General features: G+C 43.8%; 1 protein-coding gene across 1 annotated transcript in view; it reads right to left on the bottom strand.

Annotated features, from left to right (window-relative positions):
- The window catches only part of LOC118389144 (complement C3-like), a 56,948-nt gene that overhangs the window by 19,924 nt on the left and 18,490 nt on the right, over positions 1 to 18,534 (bottom strand). Inside the window, 14 exon segments of the mRNA XM_035778935.2 lie at positions 547 to 603; positions 606 to 633; positions 635 to 750; positions 1,092 to 1,178; positions 1,426 to 1,486; positions 3,431 to 3,643; positions 3,875 to 4,014; positions 4,103 to 4,185; positions 4,306 to 4,423; positions 4,600 to 4,794; positions 5,178 to 5,246; positions 14,356 to 14,485; positions 17,078 to 17,233; positions 17,469 to 17,663. Of these exon segments, the coding sequence (XP_035634828.2) occupies positions 547 to 603; positions 606 to 633; positions 635 to 750; positions 1,092 to 1,178; positions 1,426 to 1,486; positions 3,431 to 3,643; positions 3,875 to 4,014; positions 4,103 to 4,185; positions 4,306 to 4,423; positions 4,600 to 4,794; positions 5,178 to 5,246; positions 14,356 to 14,485; positions 17,078 to 17,233; positions 17,469 to 17,663 (1,648 nt within the window).

Below are 18,534 nucleotides of genomic sequence, written 5' to 3'. Positions count from 1 at the left end.
TTATGTTATTTCACTCCACAACTCAGTCACAAAGCAGCGAGAGAGTCACAATGATAAAAATCTATGTTTATGCTTCTGTGCGTTTACAAACAAATGTCAACAAATGAAGCTATTTTCTTTTGTACGAGTAGCGTTCAGTCTGGGTTGTCAATAGTTGTGTAGTGGAAGTAAACACACTTATTTTGAAAATATAGGGAGCGTTACTCATCCCGAACGACGATCAGCATTTACCCACCTATTTTAATGTACCCCTACATCACTGATTGTCGAAAGATAAAGTACCAAATTCGCTACAAAGGCTAGGAAACCCACGCCTGATCTGTTCAAGCAGAAAAAGAAAAATGTCAAAAAATCGAACTATTGCTTTTTGTGTGGTTGTTAACCAAATCAAATGTGAGAAACAAAAACATGAATTGTTAAAACTGCACTGTAACATTAGGCCTATAGCATAACTATAATGTGTTTACTTCCAATCAATGCCATCCTCTCTGGGAGGTGTGCAACTGTAAATGCAAAACTAAAATGTGGAATTCATAACTTTCTCACCTCTTTGAATGTAGTTGACTGCTTGATTTCTGCGTTCTAATCCCACCTTATCCCACTGTTTGGTCGTGTCCAGGTAATGTGTGGCGATGAGAGGTAAAGTCATGCCTATCATGTTCTGCTCCCCACAGCCACCTGGTTGTCTAAGGAGGTCACCCAGGGGTGAACCACTGATGGCTGCCTCTATCGTTCTGGCCAACTGCTCACCTGAAAAGATGCAGATAGTAAAACATATATAAATGCAGACGTTAAAACATTATAAATGCACACAATTAAACCTAATAATAACTGGAATATGACTTAGTCAATGGTCAGTGACAACATGACAAAGACAGTTTCTTTTTATTTATTTATTTTAACCTTTTTTTAACTTAACCTATAAAGAATACCATGGGTCTAATAGACTTGCTACTCAGTGGTCCTCTAGCTTTGTGAACCAATACGACGTTAGTGAGCCTAGAGCAACTAGCTTATTCAACTAATGTTGTTAACACGTATTCGTAGTACATTTCTAAATGGTCCATGTGTGTCAGATCATTCCGTCTCACCTGTCACACTTATGTGTGTTCTGGCAGGTGTATTTGGAACCTGGTTAGCCAGTGCACCACTCCTAACATGCACAGTATCCGTCCCCCCTTTTAACCGGAGAAAGTCAGAGACAGAGAGAGAGAGACATCGACAAAGACAGAGAGAGCAAATAATGTAAACAGTTGTTATGAGTTTTTCCATTCAATCTCACCTACATACAATTTGACTTGCATATGAATTAAGAGAGGAAAATGTATATTATCAACCATCATGATACTCATCAGTGCAACGAATGGTAATACTGTCACTGGAACTATAGATGATCTACATCTGTATATGCTACCATACACTCACCGTGTTTGGTGGGATCCAGTTCCACTTTCTTCACTTGAAGCCTTGTTACCACCCCTTCGGGCTGTCATTGTTAGAATGAAAACACGTTTATTTGCTCATTTACTTATTAATCAACTCAGCATATATGTTTTTTGCTTGAATTACAACAATTCACCTGGTGGCCTCGGTTTTCCAAATAGGGGCGATAAAGTATTTACTTTAACAGAAAATAGGCCTACTTCTTATGGGAATGATCTGGAATCACAGTAAAATAGCTGGGCTTTCCAGTTACCAAAGATTCAAGATTCAACATCCGCCACAAAGTTCAAGAACTGCCACATTACTTTCGTATCAAAAATGAGGACAATGGTCTCACGGACCATCGGATCTTAGTACAAGAAGTCCCATTAGGTGTATTTTTAAAGGAGAGCTCACTGTATTTGCTAACAGGTTTTGAGGCAACAGTACAATACCAGACGAGCCAAAAGTCAACCTCTTCCAAAAGCACCTCACACCAGCTGAAATCTTCTTAATCAAGATTCATATTTTGTTCCAAAACACCTATTATTGACTTTAACATTTCTATTGACCAGAAAATGTTCAGCACTACCAGATTGTGTTTTTTTCCCCCCACAAGTGATACCCACTCCACCTGTCTTGAAGAGATTCAATTGAAACCCATGAATACCTTGTGGAAGACGAGGTAAAGTCTGGTGGGAGCAGAATAAACAAAACAAAAAACAAAAATCTGTCCCTGAACAAACTACAGGCAGATTCTACACTCAATATTTTCATCAAGTGGACCACTGCGGGCGACAGTGATTATGGATACTGGCAATTATATTGTTGAATACAAAAGACAATTGTCAGACTTCAATGTATACAGGCCATTGTCCTCCGACGCCACCCCAAACTGCAACAAACTGGACAAGGAGACATCGGTGTGCCTCTCGAGTGACGAAGCGGTCAAAGCCACTGCAGCGCATGGCCGAGGAACGTCTACAGTCTGTGTTCGATCCCAGGCTGTGTTACAGCCGGCTGGGAACTCCATAAGGCAGCACACAATTGGCCCAGTGCCGTCCAGGTTAGGGGAGGGTTTGGCCGGAGGGCTTTCCTTGGCTCATCGCACTCAAGCATCTCCTTGTGGCGGGTCAGGCGCCTGCAAGCTGACCTCAATTATGAGTTGAATGGTGCGGCTGGCTGGCTTCCGGGTTAAGTGAGCAGTGTGTTAAGAAGCAGCATGGCTTGGCGGTTCACGTTTCGGAGGTTGCATGACTCGACCTTCGCCTCTGCCCAGCTCAGGGGAGTTTCAGCGATGAGACAAGATCGTAACTACCAATTGGATATCACGAAAACGGGGTAAAGGAGACATTGGTGGAAGCAGTAAATCACTGATGACAGAGCATTCCTGTATGTCCAACATCCCCCTCTTCTACAAGTAACTAAAGATCCACAAGGGCCTGGACAGGCAGACCCCTTGTGTCAGATACTGGGAGCTTTCTACTCTGCCATCTTATCATAAAGACAAGTGATTTCAGTTACAAGTGAACTTCCGTTTTTCTAGCAACACTAATTATATAGTGTTCTTCTTACATTGTAGTTGGTTACATGGGTGGCACCAAATAAAGCCAACCTGCATAGGTTGGGAAAGGTCCCATTCTAAATTAGATGTCAAAACCTTGTTTCAATAACTTAGACATTTGGAAATGGCTACATTGACGACAGGATGTTTCTGTGAAGGGCAAGGGCCCCTTCCCTATGTTGGCCCAAAGAACCCTCCCTTATTGGTTACAATTGGACCGTTTATTTTTTTATGCGGCACCTCATCTGAATTTGTTTGAGCGCCTTCTGCTCCTTTCCAGGTTTGACCTCTTAGCATAATTGTAAGGTGGATGCCCTCATTTTTCGAGGACTGGGATTTCAGACTCAATCAATCAGATTCACACTGATCGACACATGTCCATATATAAATGACATATCATCCTCAGGGTAGTTACATCTGTTAAGAAGCAATGGTTTGCCTTACCACCACACGTAGCTCCTTCTTAACACCGTCGCGACCACCCCAATCTCGGACGGAGGCCTTCACCTCGATGGTATGGAGGCCCAGCTTCATGGGGATGATGACAAAGGGGACACTTCGTGTGGACCTGGGGTCCACCATAACAGTAACAATGTACCTCCCCTTCTTGCTGGCAGAGCTGCACACGTCTGATGTCTCCCTCAGTTCTACACGGACCTGCCATTAAGGTGGAGAGGGGTAGTCACATCGCCGTGCATCTAATCAGATAAATACCACACTGAATGGTATAATAATAATTATAATCATTATAATAAGGCACAGAAGAGGTCATACTGATTTTAGAATGAAATATTTGGTCAATCTAGCAGTTTACTCTGTATACTACCTGCATCTGCAGGTTCAACTCAACACGGTTGCGTGCCTGCCTTTAAATGACAATAAGCTTACGGTTATAGATTCCTCCATGTAGTTGTGAAGAATGGCTTTGATTTCCAGCTGCTCATTGCGTACGGCAGAGTAGGGCAGCTTCAGATCAAGGAAGAAGTTCTTCCAAACAATTACTTTGAGGGGTTCAGACACACAGATTCCTATTGAGCAAGAGAGATGCCATAAGATGGAAGATGTAGAAAGAGTAGCCACCAATATAGAAAGATGGGCAAAAATAAGTGAGAGTACCATGTGTTTTGGACAGGCCAATGGCAGTGATCTGCCAGCTGGTGATGGAACCCGGTAAGGTCATTTTTATGTTATGCACAGGACTAAAATGGTAAAAAAGAGAAAGAAAATATGTAGGATTTTCATTACATGGGAAAGGGAATATGGATTAGAAGGCATTTTACTGTAGTGCATTGAACAATCTCAATAAATACTGCTCTTACCACTGCTTATTGTCAGGGCACCGCGGCAGACTCTCCTCAATCCACAGCCAACTCTCAGGGAAGAAGGAACGGGAAATGATGTCGTTAAAACTTTCGAAATCTTCATCCTCTTCTTCACCTTACCAAGAGTGACAGAAAGTCAGACAGTTCCCATCATGTATTTCCCTTTCACACAGAAGGGAATACCAGAATATTTTATACATTCACACTCTGTTTTTTTTTCATCACACTGGATTTACATGGTGTGCAATTTTAGAATTTACCATTCCAGTCCACTACAGTTGTTTCACTTACTGCGGGCTAATATGAGCTGGTCAGTCTTGGCCTCTTCACGTTTGGTGGCCATTTCTCTACAACATTTCAGGAAGGCTTCCACACAGTCTGTTCCATCGCTGATGTATTGGGCACGCCGCTCGCATGTGTAATCTAGAATGTTCTTCCTCATACCGTCCATGCAGCATTGTCTCTCCAGGCCTGTGTACTGGCTCGCTAGGACAGAGAAGTGCATTATCAGTAAGATTCTGCATTATCGCAGAGTGATCTGCAAAACCTTTAGGGAAACCCAGTGCTGAGAGTTAAAGGAATTTTAAAGGAATATAATTCAATGAAAAAAAAAAAACTGAACATCATTTGAAGTTTGTTTAGTGGCCAATCTGGACAGCAGTCTTCCTATTTCGTAATTGGTTCTCATTCCCAGAGGTTGAAAACATAAACTATAAAACACTATTTGACATCCTTGCAATAGATGTCTGTTTGGTAAGAAAGAAGTACTAAGTTCTACTAATAAATAAATACATATATATGTACATGGTTAAAACAAAAACATCCAGTTTTAAGATCAGGCATCACAAGCAGAGAAACTCCTGTCCTACCCAGTGTGGTTACGACATCATTTATAGTCACTGCTCGTCGTCTCCTTGAGTTGACAGGGCAGCTGGAGACTAAAGCACACAAAGAAGAAGATGGATTTCAATGCACAAAACCTGCCTGGGATACTTGACAAGGCAATATTAAGGACAAATGTTTTAGGCCTACATCAACCAAATTCCACAGTGAGAATGAAGATACTTATGGTGAAGTAAAATATGATACACCAGCTGATAACTGGCTAAAACTGGCTAAAATGTGATATTGCCAATTGTGTATTTTACAACTTAAGTATTAATATTATAAATTAAGCAATAACAACAATAATAATAATACTTGGGATTATATAGCGCTTTGCAAATAACCAGTCACTTAACAATTGTAGAAATGAAGAAAAAAAACAGTAGTCAAAACAAAGCCAGGCTAAACAAAAACATGAAAAAGAGTGAAAGGAGGCCACAATGAAGAGAAAGAGTGTGATATATCAATGTACGAATGACTGAGCAGGTGTTCTGTGTGTCCGAAAACAAACGCTTAGTAGTCATTGGCATCTTTTTGCTACATTGTAAGACTTTTACAAAGTGTCTAGAAATGATAACTCTGCGTGGCCAACCGAGGTATCAACGCTTATGAGGTCAGAAGTAGAAGTAAGCTGACTGCCAATGGTTTTGAGAGACACACAACATCCAATTTTCAGCCAACACATATTTTGCACACATTCAGATCAGGTTATTAAAGAGATTGCAAGATTGTCCATTTTCAGATTAACTCAAGGATACCATTTTTATGTCTCTGTGCAGTTCGAAGTAAATTGCTAGCATTGATCAATGAAATTAGAACCTATATTCACCCACTCAAAAAACACCCGGCAGTTACTGAATCTCTATGCTTTCAACCATCTAAAAGCATAACCAAATTCCAATGGAAAAACAACGTCAGATTTTTGGTTTAGTTGTCACCCAAATGTCTATCACTACGCTTTCAACCATTTACATGTAAAGTTCAAATGGGAATACAATGTCATATATTTGGTTTATTTATACAAAGGATTAATGCGTCATCATTGTGCTTCATCTAATAGCAGAACCAAATCACCTGTATTGCAGTTGAGATTACATTACAAGTACATGGTCCAAGTGATTAAGGCCATTTTGAGATTCTGCGCAGATTATTACAGCAATGTGAAGAGCTCCAAAGACCTTTTTAACCTTTATTGAACTAGGAAAGTCAGTTAAGAACAAATTATTATTTACAATGTCCTAGGAACAGTGGGCTAACTGCATTGTTCAGGGGCAGAACGACCCATTTTTACCTTGTTAGCTCGGGGATTCAATCTAGCAACCTTTCGGTTGCTGGCCCAACGCTCTAAACACTAGGCTACGTGCCGACCTATACACCTATACGTGTATTTGGGGAGGTTCTCTCATTCTTTTCTACAGATCCTCCCAAGCTCCGTCAGGTTGGATGGGGAACATCGATGCACAGCTATTTTCAGGTCTTTCCAGAGATGTTCGATCCGGTTCAAGTCCGGGCTCTGGCTGGGCCACTCAGGGACATTCAAAGACTTTTCCCGAAGCCACTCCTGTGTTGTCTTGGATGTCAAACTTAGGGTCGGTGTCCTGTTGGAAGGTGAATCTTCACCCCAGTCTGAGGCACCCTGGAGCAGGTTTTAATCAAGGATCTCTCTGTACTTTACTCAGTTAATCTTTCCCTTGAGCCTGACTAGCCTCCCAGCCCCTCCTGCTGAAAAACATCCCCACAGCATGATGCTGCCACCACCATGCTTCTCCGAAGTGCCAGGTATCCTCCCGACGTGACACTTGGAATTCAGGCCAAAGAGTTCAATCTTGGTTTCATCAGACCAGAGAATCTTGTTTCTCATAGTCTGAGAGTCCTTTAGGTGCCTTTTAGCAAACTCCAAGCAAGCTGTCAAGTGCCCTTTACTGAGGAGTGGCTTCTGTCTGGCCACTCAACCATAAAGGCCTGATTGGTGGAGTGCTGCAGAGATGGTTGTCCTTCTGGAAGTTTCTCCCATCTCCACAGAGGAACTCTAGAGCTCTGTCAGAGTGACCATAGGGTTCTTGGTCACCTCCCTGACCAGCTTTAGGAAGAGTCCTTGCGGTTCCAAACTTCTTCCAAGGACGATGGAGGCCACTTTATTCTTGGGTACTTTCAAGCTGCAGAAATGTTTTGGCACCCTTCCCCAGATCTGTGCCTCGACACAATCCTGTCTCAGAGCTCCTTCGATCTCATGGCGTGGTTTTTGCTCTGACATGCACTGTCAAATGTGGGACAGTATATACGGTTGAAGTCAGAAGTTTACATACACTTAAAACTAGTTTTACAACCACTCCACAAATTTCTTGTTAACAAACTATAGTTTTGGCATGTCAGTTAGGATATCTACTTTGTGCAGGACACAAGTACATTTTCAACAATTGTTTACAGACAGATTATTTCACATCCCCAAGATGGCGTAGCAGTAAGTTGTCCTGTCGTATCGTCTCTCTGTACATATCTGTAAATATAGTCTCTTTTTCGTTTTAGATATTTTTCTTTGCATATCTTTAAAAACATTTTGCTAAACCTAAGCTTCAAAATACTCTACTGCAATCCGCCTCACCCAATGTAGCTACTTTTCCTAAAGTATTTATATTTACTTCGGAACCGGAACCCCTCAACTGAAGCTAGCCAGCTAACCACCAGCTATACTAGCGGTCTTCAGCTAACCGGTCATCAGCTAACCTTAAGCTCGGAAAGCTCTCGCCAGTTCGAACAATGCGACGCTAACCAGAGCATAACGGACCTATTTATTTTTTATCCCCGGATTCCTTCCGCAAACGGAACATTTTTTTCAGCTGGATCCTCACAACTAGCTATCGAGCTAAACCGCAACCCTGGTTGATTACTCCTGGCTAGCATTTCCACCCACGTAGCTTGAAGCTAGCCCGGCCAGAGCTCCTGTGTTCCTAGCATACTCCTGGGCTTCTATACCCGGATCCACGACCGGTCTATCGATGTCACTGCATGAAGAGGAATAAACAGACTCACCCCATCGCGACGTCCTCCAAAGGCTAACTCTCTAGCCCTCGCTATCTCCTTGCTTGCTAATTCGGCATGCTAACTGCTAGCTTGTTTAGCCCAGGTCCGCTAACTACTACCTTGTTTACCCCGGCCTGCTAATCTGTTAGCTTGTTAGCACAGGCCTGCTAACCGTCTGCATCGCAGTGGCCCATATGTACTTTCTATCTTTTCCCGATTTTAAAAAATTGTTTATACCTTCCGGAAACCTGCCTCACCCAATGTGATACGGAATCACTATTATTTTTAATTTTTAGAACACACTCAAGAACCTCCAAAAGCTAACCAGCTAACTAAGCTACAAGCTATTTAGTCATTGTTAGTTTTTTAAACCTGGATAACACTCGCCAGTCCAGCCCCCCTGCCCGATCCACCGCTGCCCCTGGACTCTGATCACTTGGCTACATAGCTGATGCACGCTGGACTGTCCATTAATCACGGAACTCCATTCTGCTTGTTTGTTTTATCTGTCGGCCCCGTTGCCTAGTCAATGCCATTTTACCTGCTGTTGTTATGCTAGCTGATTATCTGTTGTCTCACCCACTGTTTTAGCTAGCTTTCCCAATTCAACACCTGTGATTACTGTATGCCTCGCTGTATGTCTCTCTCAAATGTCAATCTGCCTTGTATACTGTTGCTCAGGTTAGTTATCATTGTTTTAGTTCACAATGGAGCCCCTAGTCCCACTTCTCATACCCCTGATACCTCCTTTGTCCCACCTCCCACATATGCGTTGACCTCACCCATTACAACCAGCATGTCCAGAGATAAAACCTCTCTCATCATCACCCAGTGCCTGGGCTTACCTCCGCCGTACCCGCACCCCACCATACCCCTGTCTGGGCATTATGCCCTGAATATATTCTACCATGCCCAGAAACCTGCTCCTCTTATTCTCTGTCCCCAACGCTCTAGGCGACCAGTTTTGATAGCCTTTAGCCGCAACCTCATACTACTCCTTCTCTGTTCCGCGGGTGATGTGGAGGTAAACCCAGGCCCTGCATGTCCCCAGGCACCCTCATTTGTTGACTTCTGTGATCGAAAAAGCCTTGGTTTCATGCATGTCAACATCAGAAGCCTCCTCCCTAAGTTTGTTTTACTCACTGCTTTAGCACACTCTGCTAACCCTGATGTCCTTGCCGTGTCTGAATCCTGGCTCAGGAAGGCCACCAAAAATTCTGAGATTTCCATACCCAACTATAACATCTTCCGTCAAGATAGAACTGCCAAAGGGGGAGGAGTTGCAGTCTACTGCAGAGATAGCCTGCAAAGTAATGTCATACTTTACAGGTCCATACCCAAACAATTCGAACTACTAATTCTGAAAATTACTCTCATCGAACAGTCCCCGCGATATGCAACTCTTCAGGGAAGTCAGGAACCAATACACGCAGTCAGTCAGGAAAGATAAGGCCAGCTTCTTCAGGCAGAAGTTTGCATCCTGTAGCTCCAACTCCAAAAAGTTCTGGGACACTGTGAAGTCCATGGAGAACAAGAGCACCTCCTCCCAGCTGCCCACTGCACTGAGGCTAGGGAACACGGTCACCACCGACAAATCATTGATTATCGAAAACTTCAACAAGCATTTCTCAACGGCTGGCCATGCCTTCCGCCTGGCTACTCCAACCTCGGCCAACAGCTCCGGCCCCCCCGCAGCTCCTCGCCCAAGCCTCTCCAGGTTGTCCTTTACCCAAATCCAGATAACAGATGTTCTGAAAGAGCTGCAAAACCTGGACCCGTATAAATCAGCTGGGCTTGACAATCTGGACCCTCTATTTCTGAAATTATCCGCCGCCATTGTCGCAACCCCTATTACCAGCCTGTTCAACCTCTCTTTCATATCGTCTGAGATCCCCAATTATTGGAAAGCTGCTGCAGTCATCCCCCTCTTCAAAGGGGGAGACACCCTGGACCCAAACTGTTACAGACCTATATCCATTCTGCCCTGCCTATCTAAGGTCTTCGAAAGCCAAGTCAACAAACAGGTCACTGACCATCTCGAATCCCACCGTACCTTCTCCGCTATGCAATCTGGTTTCCGAGCCGGTCACGGGTGCACCTCAGCCACACTCAAGGTACTAAACAACATCATAACCGCCATCGATAAAAGACAGTACTGTGCAGCCGTCTTCATCGACCTTGCCAAGGCTTTCGACTCTGTCAATCACCAGATTCTTATCGGCAGACTCAGTAGCCTCGGTTTTTCGGATGACTGCCTTGCCTGGTTCACCAATTACTTTGCAGACAGAGTTCAGTGTGTCAAATCGGAGGGCATGCTGTCCGGTCCTCTGGCAGTATCTATGGGGGTGCCACAGGGTTCAATTCTCGGGCCGACTCTTTTCTCTGTATATATCAATGATGTTGGTCTTGCTGCGGGCGATTCCCTGATCCACCTCTACGCAGACTACACCATTCTATATACTTTCGGCCCGTCCTTGGACACTGTGCTATCTAACCTCCAAACAAGCTTCAATGCCATACAACACTCCTTCCTTGGCCTCCAACTGCTCTTAAACGCTAGTAAAACCAAATGCATGCTTTTCAACCGATCGCTGCCTGCACCCGCATGCCCGACTAGCATCACCACACTGGATGGTTCTGACCTTGAATATGTGGACACCTATAAGTACCTAGGTGTCTGGCTAGACTGCAAACTCTCCTTCCAGATCCATATCAAACATCTCCAATCGAAAATCAAATCAAGAGTCGGCTTTCTATTCCGCAACAAAGCCTCCTTCACTCACGCTGCCAAGCATACCCTAGTTTAGTTTAGTTTAGTTTATTTTATTTTTTTACAGGGACAGTGCACATTAATCAACGTTTCAGTAAAAGTGCCGGTTTTAGCCAGCCGGCTAATTTTCAACCGCAGTCCCTCGTAAAACTGACTATCCTACCGATCCTCGACTTCGGCGATGTCATATACAAAATCGCTTCCAACACTCTACTCAGCAAACTGGATGCAGTTTATCACAGTGCCATCCGTTTTGTCACTAAAGCACCTTATACTACCCACCACTGCAACTTGTATGCTCTAGTCGGCTGGCCCGCGCTACATATTCGTCGCCAGACCCACTGGCTCCAGGTCATCTACAAGGCCATGCTAGGTAAAGCTCCGCCTTATCTCAGTTCACTGGTCACGATGGCAACACCCATCCGTAGCACGCGCTCCAGCAGGTGTATCTCACTGATCATCCCTAAAGCCAACACCTCATTTGGCCGCAGATAACTGGAACGAATTGCAAAAATCGCTGAAGTTGGAGACTTTTATCTCCCTCACCAACTTCAAACATCAGCTATCTGAGCAGCTAACCGATCGCTGCAGCTGTACATAATCTATTGGTAAATAGCCCACCCATTTTCACCTACCTCATCCCCACAGTTTTTATTTATTTACTTTCTGCTCTTTTGCACACCAATATCTCTACCTGTACATGATCATCTGATCATTTATCACTCCAGTGTTAATCTGCAATATTGTAATTATTTGCCTACCTCCTCATGCCTTTTGCACACATTGTATATAGACTCCCCTTTTTTTCTACTGTGTTATTGACTTGTTAATTGTTTACTCCATGTGTAACTCTGTGTTGTCTGTTCACACTGCTATGTTTTTTCTTGGCCAAGTCGCAGTTGCAAATGAGAACTTGTTCTCAACTAGCCTACCTGGTTAAATAAAGGTGAAATAAAAAAATAAAAAATTATAATTCACTGTATCACAATTCCAGTGGGTCGGAAGTTTACATACACTAAGTTGACTGTGCCTTCAAACAGATTGGAAAATTCCAGAAAATGATGTCATGGCTTTAGAAGCTTCTAATAGGCTAATTGACATCATTTGAGTCAATTAGAAGTGTACCTGTGGATGTCTTTCAAGGCCTACCTTCAAACTCAGTGCCTCTTTGCTTGGGAAAAGGGGAAAATCAAAAGAAATCAGCCAAAGGAAGAAGCCACTGCTCCAAAACCGCCATAAAAATGCCAGACTACGGTTTGCAAATGCACATGGGGACAAATATCATACTTTTTGTAGAAATGTCCTCTGGTCTGATGAAACAGAAATAGATCTGTTTGAAGAACACCATCCCAACCGTGAAACACGGGGGTGGCAGCATCGTGTTGTGGGGTTGCTTTGATGCAGGAGGAACTGGTGCATTTCACAAAGTAGATTAGTTTGAAATCATTCTGCACCCTCATTGGGTCATTGGCCTGCCTGTCCTCCGGATTCAATCCCCAGTCGAACGGCCAGTCGGAGCGAGCCAACCAGGACCTCGAGACCACTCTGCGCTGCCTGGTCTCCGCCAACCTCACCACCTGGAGCCAGCAACTGGTGTGGGTGGAATACGCCCGCAACACCCTTCCCTGCTCTGCCACGGGCCTATCACAGTTTTATTGTTCCCTGCGGTATCAGCCTCTGCTCTTCCCTGAGCAGGAATATGAGGTCGGCACACCTACTGCCCAGATGTTTTTCCGCTGCTGTCATCGTCCTTGGAGGAGAGCTCGGTCAGCCCTCCTCAAGACCACCTCCAGGTATCAATGACAAGCGGATCCCGGCTCCCCGGTATTGTCTCGGGTAGAAGGTATGGCTATCCACCTGGGATCTGCCCCTCTGGGTGGAATTCTGCAAACTCTCCCCCCGGAATATCGGCCCGTTCCCCATCACCAAGATCATTTGCCCCTCTGCTGTACATCTTCTGTTGCCCCGTAACCTTCATATATACATTCCACCTTTCACGTGTCCAGAGACAAACCCATGTCTCACAGCCCTTTGTCTCCCATTTCCAGGCCCAGTCTTATCGATGGCCAACCGGCTTACATGGTGAGGCGTCTCCTGAAGGTTTGACCTCAGGGCAGGGTATTCCAGTGCCTGGTTGACTAGGAGGTTTATTGTCTCCATCCCCCTCCAGGTGTCGCTCATCTTCCCCAATATCCCCGGTGTATTTATACCTGTGTTCTCTGTTTGTCTGTTGCCAGTTCGTCTTGTTTGTTCAATTCAACCAGCGTTTTGTGTCTCAGCTCCTGCTCTTTCCAGTCTCGCTTTTCTCACACTCCTAGTTTTGACCCTTGCCTGTCCTGACCCTGAGCCCTGACCACTCTGCCTGACCCTGAGCCTACCTACCGACCTATACATTTGCCCCCCTCTGGATTGCCGACCTCTGCCTTACCCTGAGCCTGCCTGCCGCCCAGTACCTTTGCCCCACCTCTGGTTGACTAACCCCTGCCTGCCTTGACCTGTCTATTGCCTGCCCCTGTTGGAATATTAAACTATTGTTTATTTGATGTGGTCTGCATCTGGGTCTTACCTTCATACCTGATATCAATAGCAACAGTGAATCTATTTAGTTTTAAGTGGAGATTTTTCTAGCTAAGCAGTGCTTGGTTAAAAGCCTAGATGGGAGACCAAAAGGCAGCTATTGATAGATCAAGTCTCCAGTTGGAGGTCCTGCCCAGCCTATAGGTTTTTTCTGATACTGGATATAACGTTGAAGATCTGACATTGTTTTAAAGGTACAAAGTTTTGTCTATGATGCAATTGGGTTACCATGATGACATAATCCTGTGGTTGAAATTTCACCCTCAAAACAACAGTTCCTTTCCCTTTTTCCAAAAGTTTGACTTTTTTCAAGTCCAATTTATTTCTCACATAGATTCAATGTCAAAATATGTTGACAAATGATGTTGAAACAACGTTGATTCAACCAGTTTGTGCCCAGTGGGTAGTGACACATTGCCTCTATCAAACCAATAAAGTATTTTGAATGGGTGCAGTTCCAAAGAGACATTGAGTGAAAAAAAATACCTATGACTTGCAGCAAGCTAGCGTGAATAAGATACAAAACAAATGCCTCATAGGCTACTAAAACAGAGACACGGACAAAAAAATAATAATATATGAAAAATTGCCTCTACTAAGGCAAATCCGAGTGCTGAATGCAATTGACTCCGACCGTTCCCATTCAAACTAAAAATCCAACTGTGAAGTTCGCCTGATTTCCAATAGTCAAGTGACCGAGATAGGAATTTGGAAGGCTGGCCACGCAAGACTAGGCAGGCCTGAATGTGTATTTCAGCTTTTATATAGAGGCCTTATAGTTGGGTTTCACATACCTGTCCTCTCAGGGGTGTGCCCTGCACCGCTGGATGCAAACACCAGCCCAGCATCGTAGAAAACCCCCATGCTGTCCTTTCCACTCCCTGCAGTGCAGCCTGTGTCATGTTTCTCTATTATGTCCCAGATCTAAGGATGGATTCATGCACATACCAATGCCATGTACACACACACACACACACACACACACACACACACACACACACACACACACACACACACACACACACACACACACACACACACACACACACACACACACACACACACACACACACACACACACACACACACACACACACACACACATTTACCTATTCTTGTGGGGACAAAACAATTTTCAATGAATCCAACCTAAGTGTATGTAAACTTCTGTAACTATTCAGACCCTTTGCTATGAGACTCGAAATTGAGGTGCATCCTGTTTCTATTGCTCATTCTTGAGATGTTGAGAACATGAGATGTTGAACATGATTTGGAAAGGGACACAACTGTCGACATAATAGTCCATAGTTGACAGTGCATGTCAGAGCAAATACCAAGCCGTGAGTTCGAAGGAATTGTCCGTAGAGCTTCGAGACAGGATTGTGTTGAGGCACAGATCTGGGGAAGGGTACCAAAAAATGTCTGCATCATTGAAGGTCCCCGAGAACACAGTGGCTTCCATCATTCTTAAATGGAAGAAGTTTAGAACCACCAAGACTCTTCATGGAGCTGGCCGCCCAGCCTAACTGAGCAATTGGGGGAGAAGGGCCTTGGTCCGGGAGAAGACCAAGAACCCAATGGTCATTTACAGAGCTCCAGAATTTCTCTGTGGAGATGGGAGAACCTTCCAGAAGGACAACCATCTCTGCAATACTCCACCAAGCAGACCTTTATGGTAGAGTAGACAGATGGAAGCCACTCCTCAGTAAAAAGCACATGACAGCCCGCTTGGAGTTTACTAAAAGTCACCTAAAAGACTCTCATACCATGAGAAACAAGAGTCTCTGGTCTGATGAAACCAAGATTGAACCCTTTGACCTGAATGCCAAGCATCACGTCTGGAGGAAAGCTGGCACCATCCCTAGGGTGAATCATGGTGGTGGCAGCATCATGCTGTGGGGATGTTTTTCAGCGGCAGGGACTGGGAGACTAGTCAGGATCAAGGGAAAGATTAACGGAGCAAACTACAAAGAGACCCTTGATGAAAACCTGCTCCAGTGCGCTTAGGACCTCAGACTGGGGTGAAGGTTCACTTTCCAACAGGACAACGACCTTAAGCACACAGCCAAGACAACGCAGTAGTGGCTTCAGGACAAGTCTCTGAATGTCCTTGAGCGGCCCAGCCAGAGCCCGGACTTGAACCCGATCTAAAATCTGTGGAGAGACCTGAAAATAGCTGTGCAGCGACTCTCCCTATCCAACCTTACAGAGCTTGAAAGGATTTGCAGAGGAGAATGGGAGAAACTCCCGAAAATACAGGTGTGCCAAGCTTATAGTGCCATACCCATCAAGACTCAAGCCTGTAATCTCTGCCAAAGGTGCTTCAACAAAGCACTGAGTAAAGGGTCTGAATACTTATTTACATGTGATATTTAATTTTTATATATCTAAATATGCCATAAATTCAAAAAATGTGTTTTTGCTTTGTCATTGTGGGGTATTGTGTGTAGATTGAGGAGGAGGAAAAACAATTTAATCCATTTTAGAATAAGGCTGAAACGTAGCAAAATGTGGAAAAAGTCAAGGGGTCTGAATACCTTCCGAATGCACTGTACCCACATTGCTTCTTTTTTTTAAACACATCACTTTTTTATACCGACATGAATTACATTCCATGGGGTCTGAAATTTTTGACACCATTGATAAAGATTTGCAACAATGACTGTATAAAATAATAGCTCATCTATTGTACGCTCCAAAATTGGGAAATTATATTATTTTATGCTAATACATTTCTCTAAGAAAGAGATATTGTTTAATTTATTTATTCTAAAAATGGGTAGGTGTCAAAATTACAGACACCCCTAAAGAGTCTTATAAATAAAGTTGTCAACATTTTTTGCATTTGGTCGCATATTGCTAGTACACAATGACTACATCAAGCTTGCATTTGCAGTTCCAATAACAGGGGAGGTGAGCATGTCTTGGGGGGTGTCATCTTGGACCGTCTCATCATCATTATTCACGATTCATTCAGGACTGTCCGTAATCATGGTGGCATCCACATTAACGTAGAAGTGTTTAAAAACATATTTTATTCTAAAAGGACAAAATACACTATTTACCATTCATTTCTATTGGGCACAAAATAATCTGAAACACAAATGCATCCAACAAGTGTGTAGAGTCACAAGCTTTATGTAGTCATTGCGCGCTAGGAATATGGGACCAAATACTCAACTTTTGACTACATTATTTATTTATAAGAATCAATATTTTTTAACCCTACTTTATTTTTATTAGTTGTTAAACAAAACCTCTTTCTCTGAGCAATTGTATTAGTATAAAATTAATATAATTTCCCAATTTTTGGGGGACATGCAATATAACACAGTATTTCTTTTATACAGTCATTATTGCGCATCTTTTTCAAGCATGTCAATAATTTCCAGACCCCATTGTAGGTATGGACTAACATCAATAAAAAACAAATGATGGACTATTTTAGATGAGAAGACTCAGAGTCTTATTAATTAGGTGTCAGAAATGGGGTATGTTCAGTCTGCAGTTCTTCACCTTTGTCTGAGTAAGTCGGTTTTTGTCATTCAAGACGTAGACCCCATTATCCACAGCCACAAGTCCCACCCTGGCCTCTGAATCACCAATGACAGACAGGGTGACTTCTGCCCCAGGTGCATAACTAGTCCTGGGACTGACAGCTTCCACTTTTAGCTGTGGGACACAGACGGAGGTAATGTTTGAGAAGTCTTGAATGCAATACCTCACATAGAAATACTAACACAGCAAGGCAACCGTTTTAAGAGGGGGAGATGGGCAAATGTGTATAACAGTAGAAAGGTTGGACACAGGGATTGAACCTTGATCTCCGGTGGAGAGTGGTAGATGTGACTAGAGCCGAGTGTAACCACTATACGATGGGTTCTGTACTGCGAGGCAACATTCTTACCGATCCCATGCACGTATCCTTGACGTCGACCCACACAGAGTCAGACACAACCTCTTTCTGGCCCACGTGGTAATATGCCACAATCCGGAAGGAGGGGATCATATCCTTGTTCACCGTCAGAGAATGTGTCACCAGTCCTTGTCCCTTACTCCACTCTAACCTTTGGGAGAAAATGAGCTGTCCTTTGCTCAAGATCTGTGAACACAGAGACTTGTCAGTATTCATCTCTAAGGGGGGGACAAACTGGCATTAACTGGAAAAGAGTGCCAGCCCGTGATGGGTGGAGTCAGAGAGTTCCCGGGTTTAAGTAAGGAACAGAGTGGGAGGCCTTGGTGCACAACTGAGCAAGAGGACAAGCACATTAGAGTGTCTCGTCCTCAACTAGCAGCTTCAATAAATAGTACCTGCAAAACACCAGTCTCAACATCAACAATGAAGAGGCAACTCCAGGGTGCTGGCCTTCTTGGCCAATAAAAATAAAAGATTAAGATGGGCAAAATAACACAGACACTGGATAGAGGAACTCTGCCTAGAAGGCCAGCATCCCGGAGTCGCCTCTTCACTGTTGACGTTGAGACTGGTATTTTGCGGATAGTATTTATTGAAGCTGCCAGTTGAGGATGAGACACTCTAATGTGCTTGTCCTCTTGCTCAGTTGTGCACCGGGGCCTCCCACTCCTCTTTCTATTCTGGTTAGAGCCAGTTTGCGCTGTTCTGTGAAGGTCTTCAGTTTCTTGGCAATTTCTCGCATGGAATAGCCTTCATTTCTCAGAACAAGAATAGACTGATGAGTTTCAGAAGAAAGATCTTTGTTTCTGGCCAGTTTGAGCCTGTAATCAAACCCACAAATGTTGATGCTCCAGATGCTCAACTTGTCTGAAGGCCAGTTTTATTGCTTCTTTAATCAGAACAACAGTTTTCAGCTGTGATAACATAATTGCAAAAGGGTTTTCTAATGATCAATTGGCCTTTTGAAATTATTATCTTGGATTAGTTAACACAATGTGCCAATGGAAGACAGGAGTGATGGTTGCTGATAATGGGCCACTGTATGCCTATGTAGATA

The sequence above is a fragment of the Oncorhynchus keta genome, chromosome 10 (assembly GCF_023373465.1).
Source record: "Oncorhynchus keta strain PuntledgeMale-10-30-2019 chromosome 10, Oket_V2, whole genome shotgun sequence".
NCBI lineage: Eukaryota > Metazoa > Chordata > Actinopteri > Salmoniformes > Salmonidae > Oncorhynchus > Oncorhynchus keta.
This window is presented reverse-complemented; position numbering and strand designations above follow the sequence as displayed.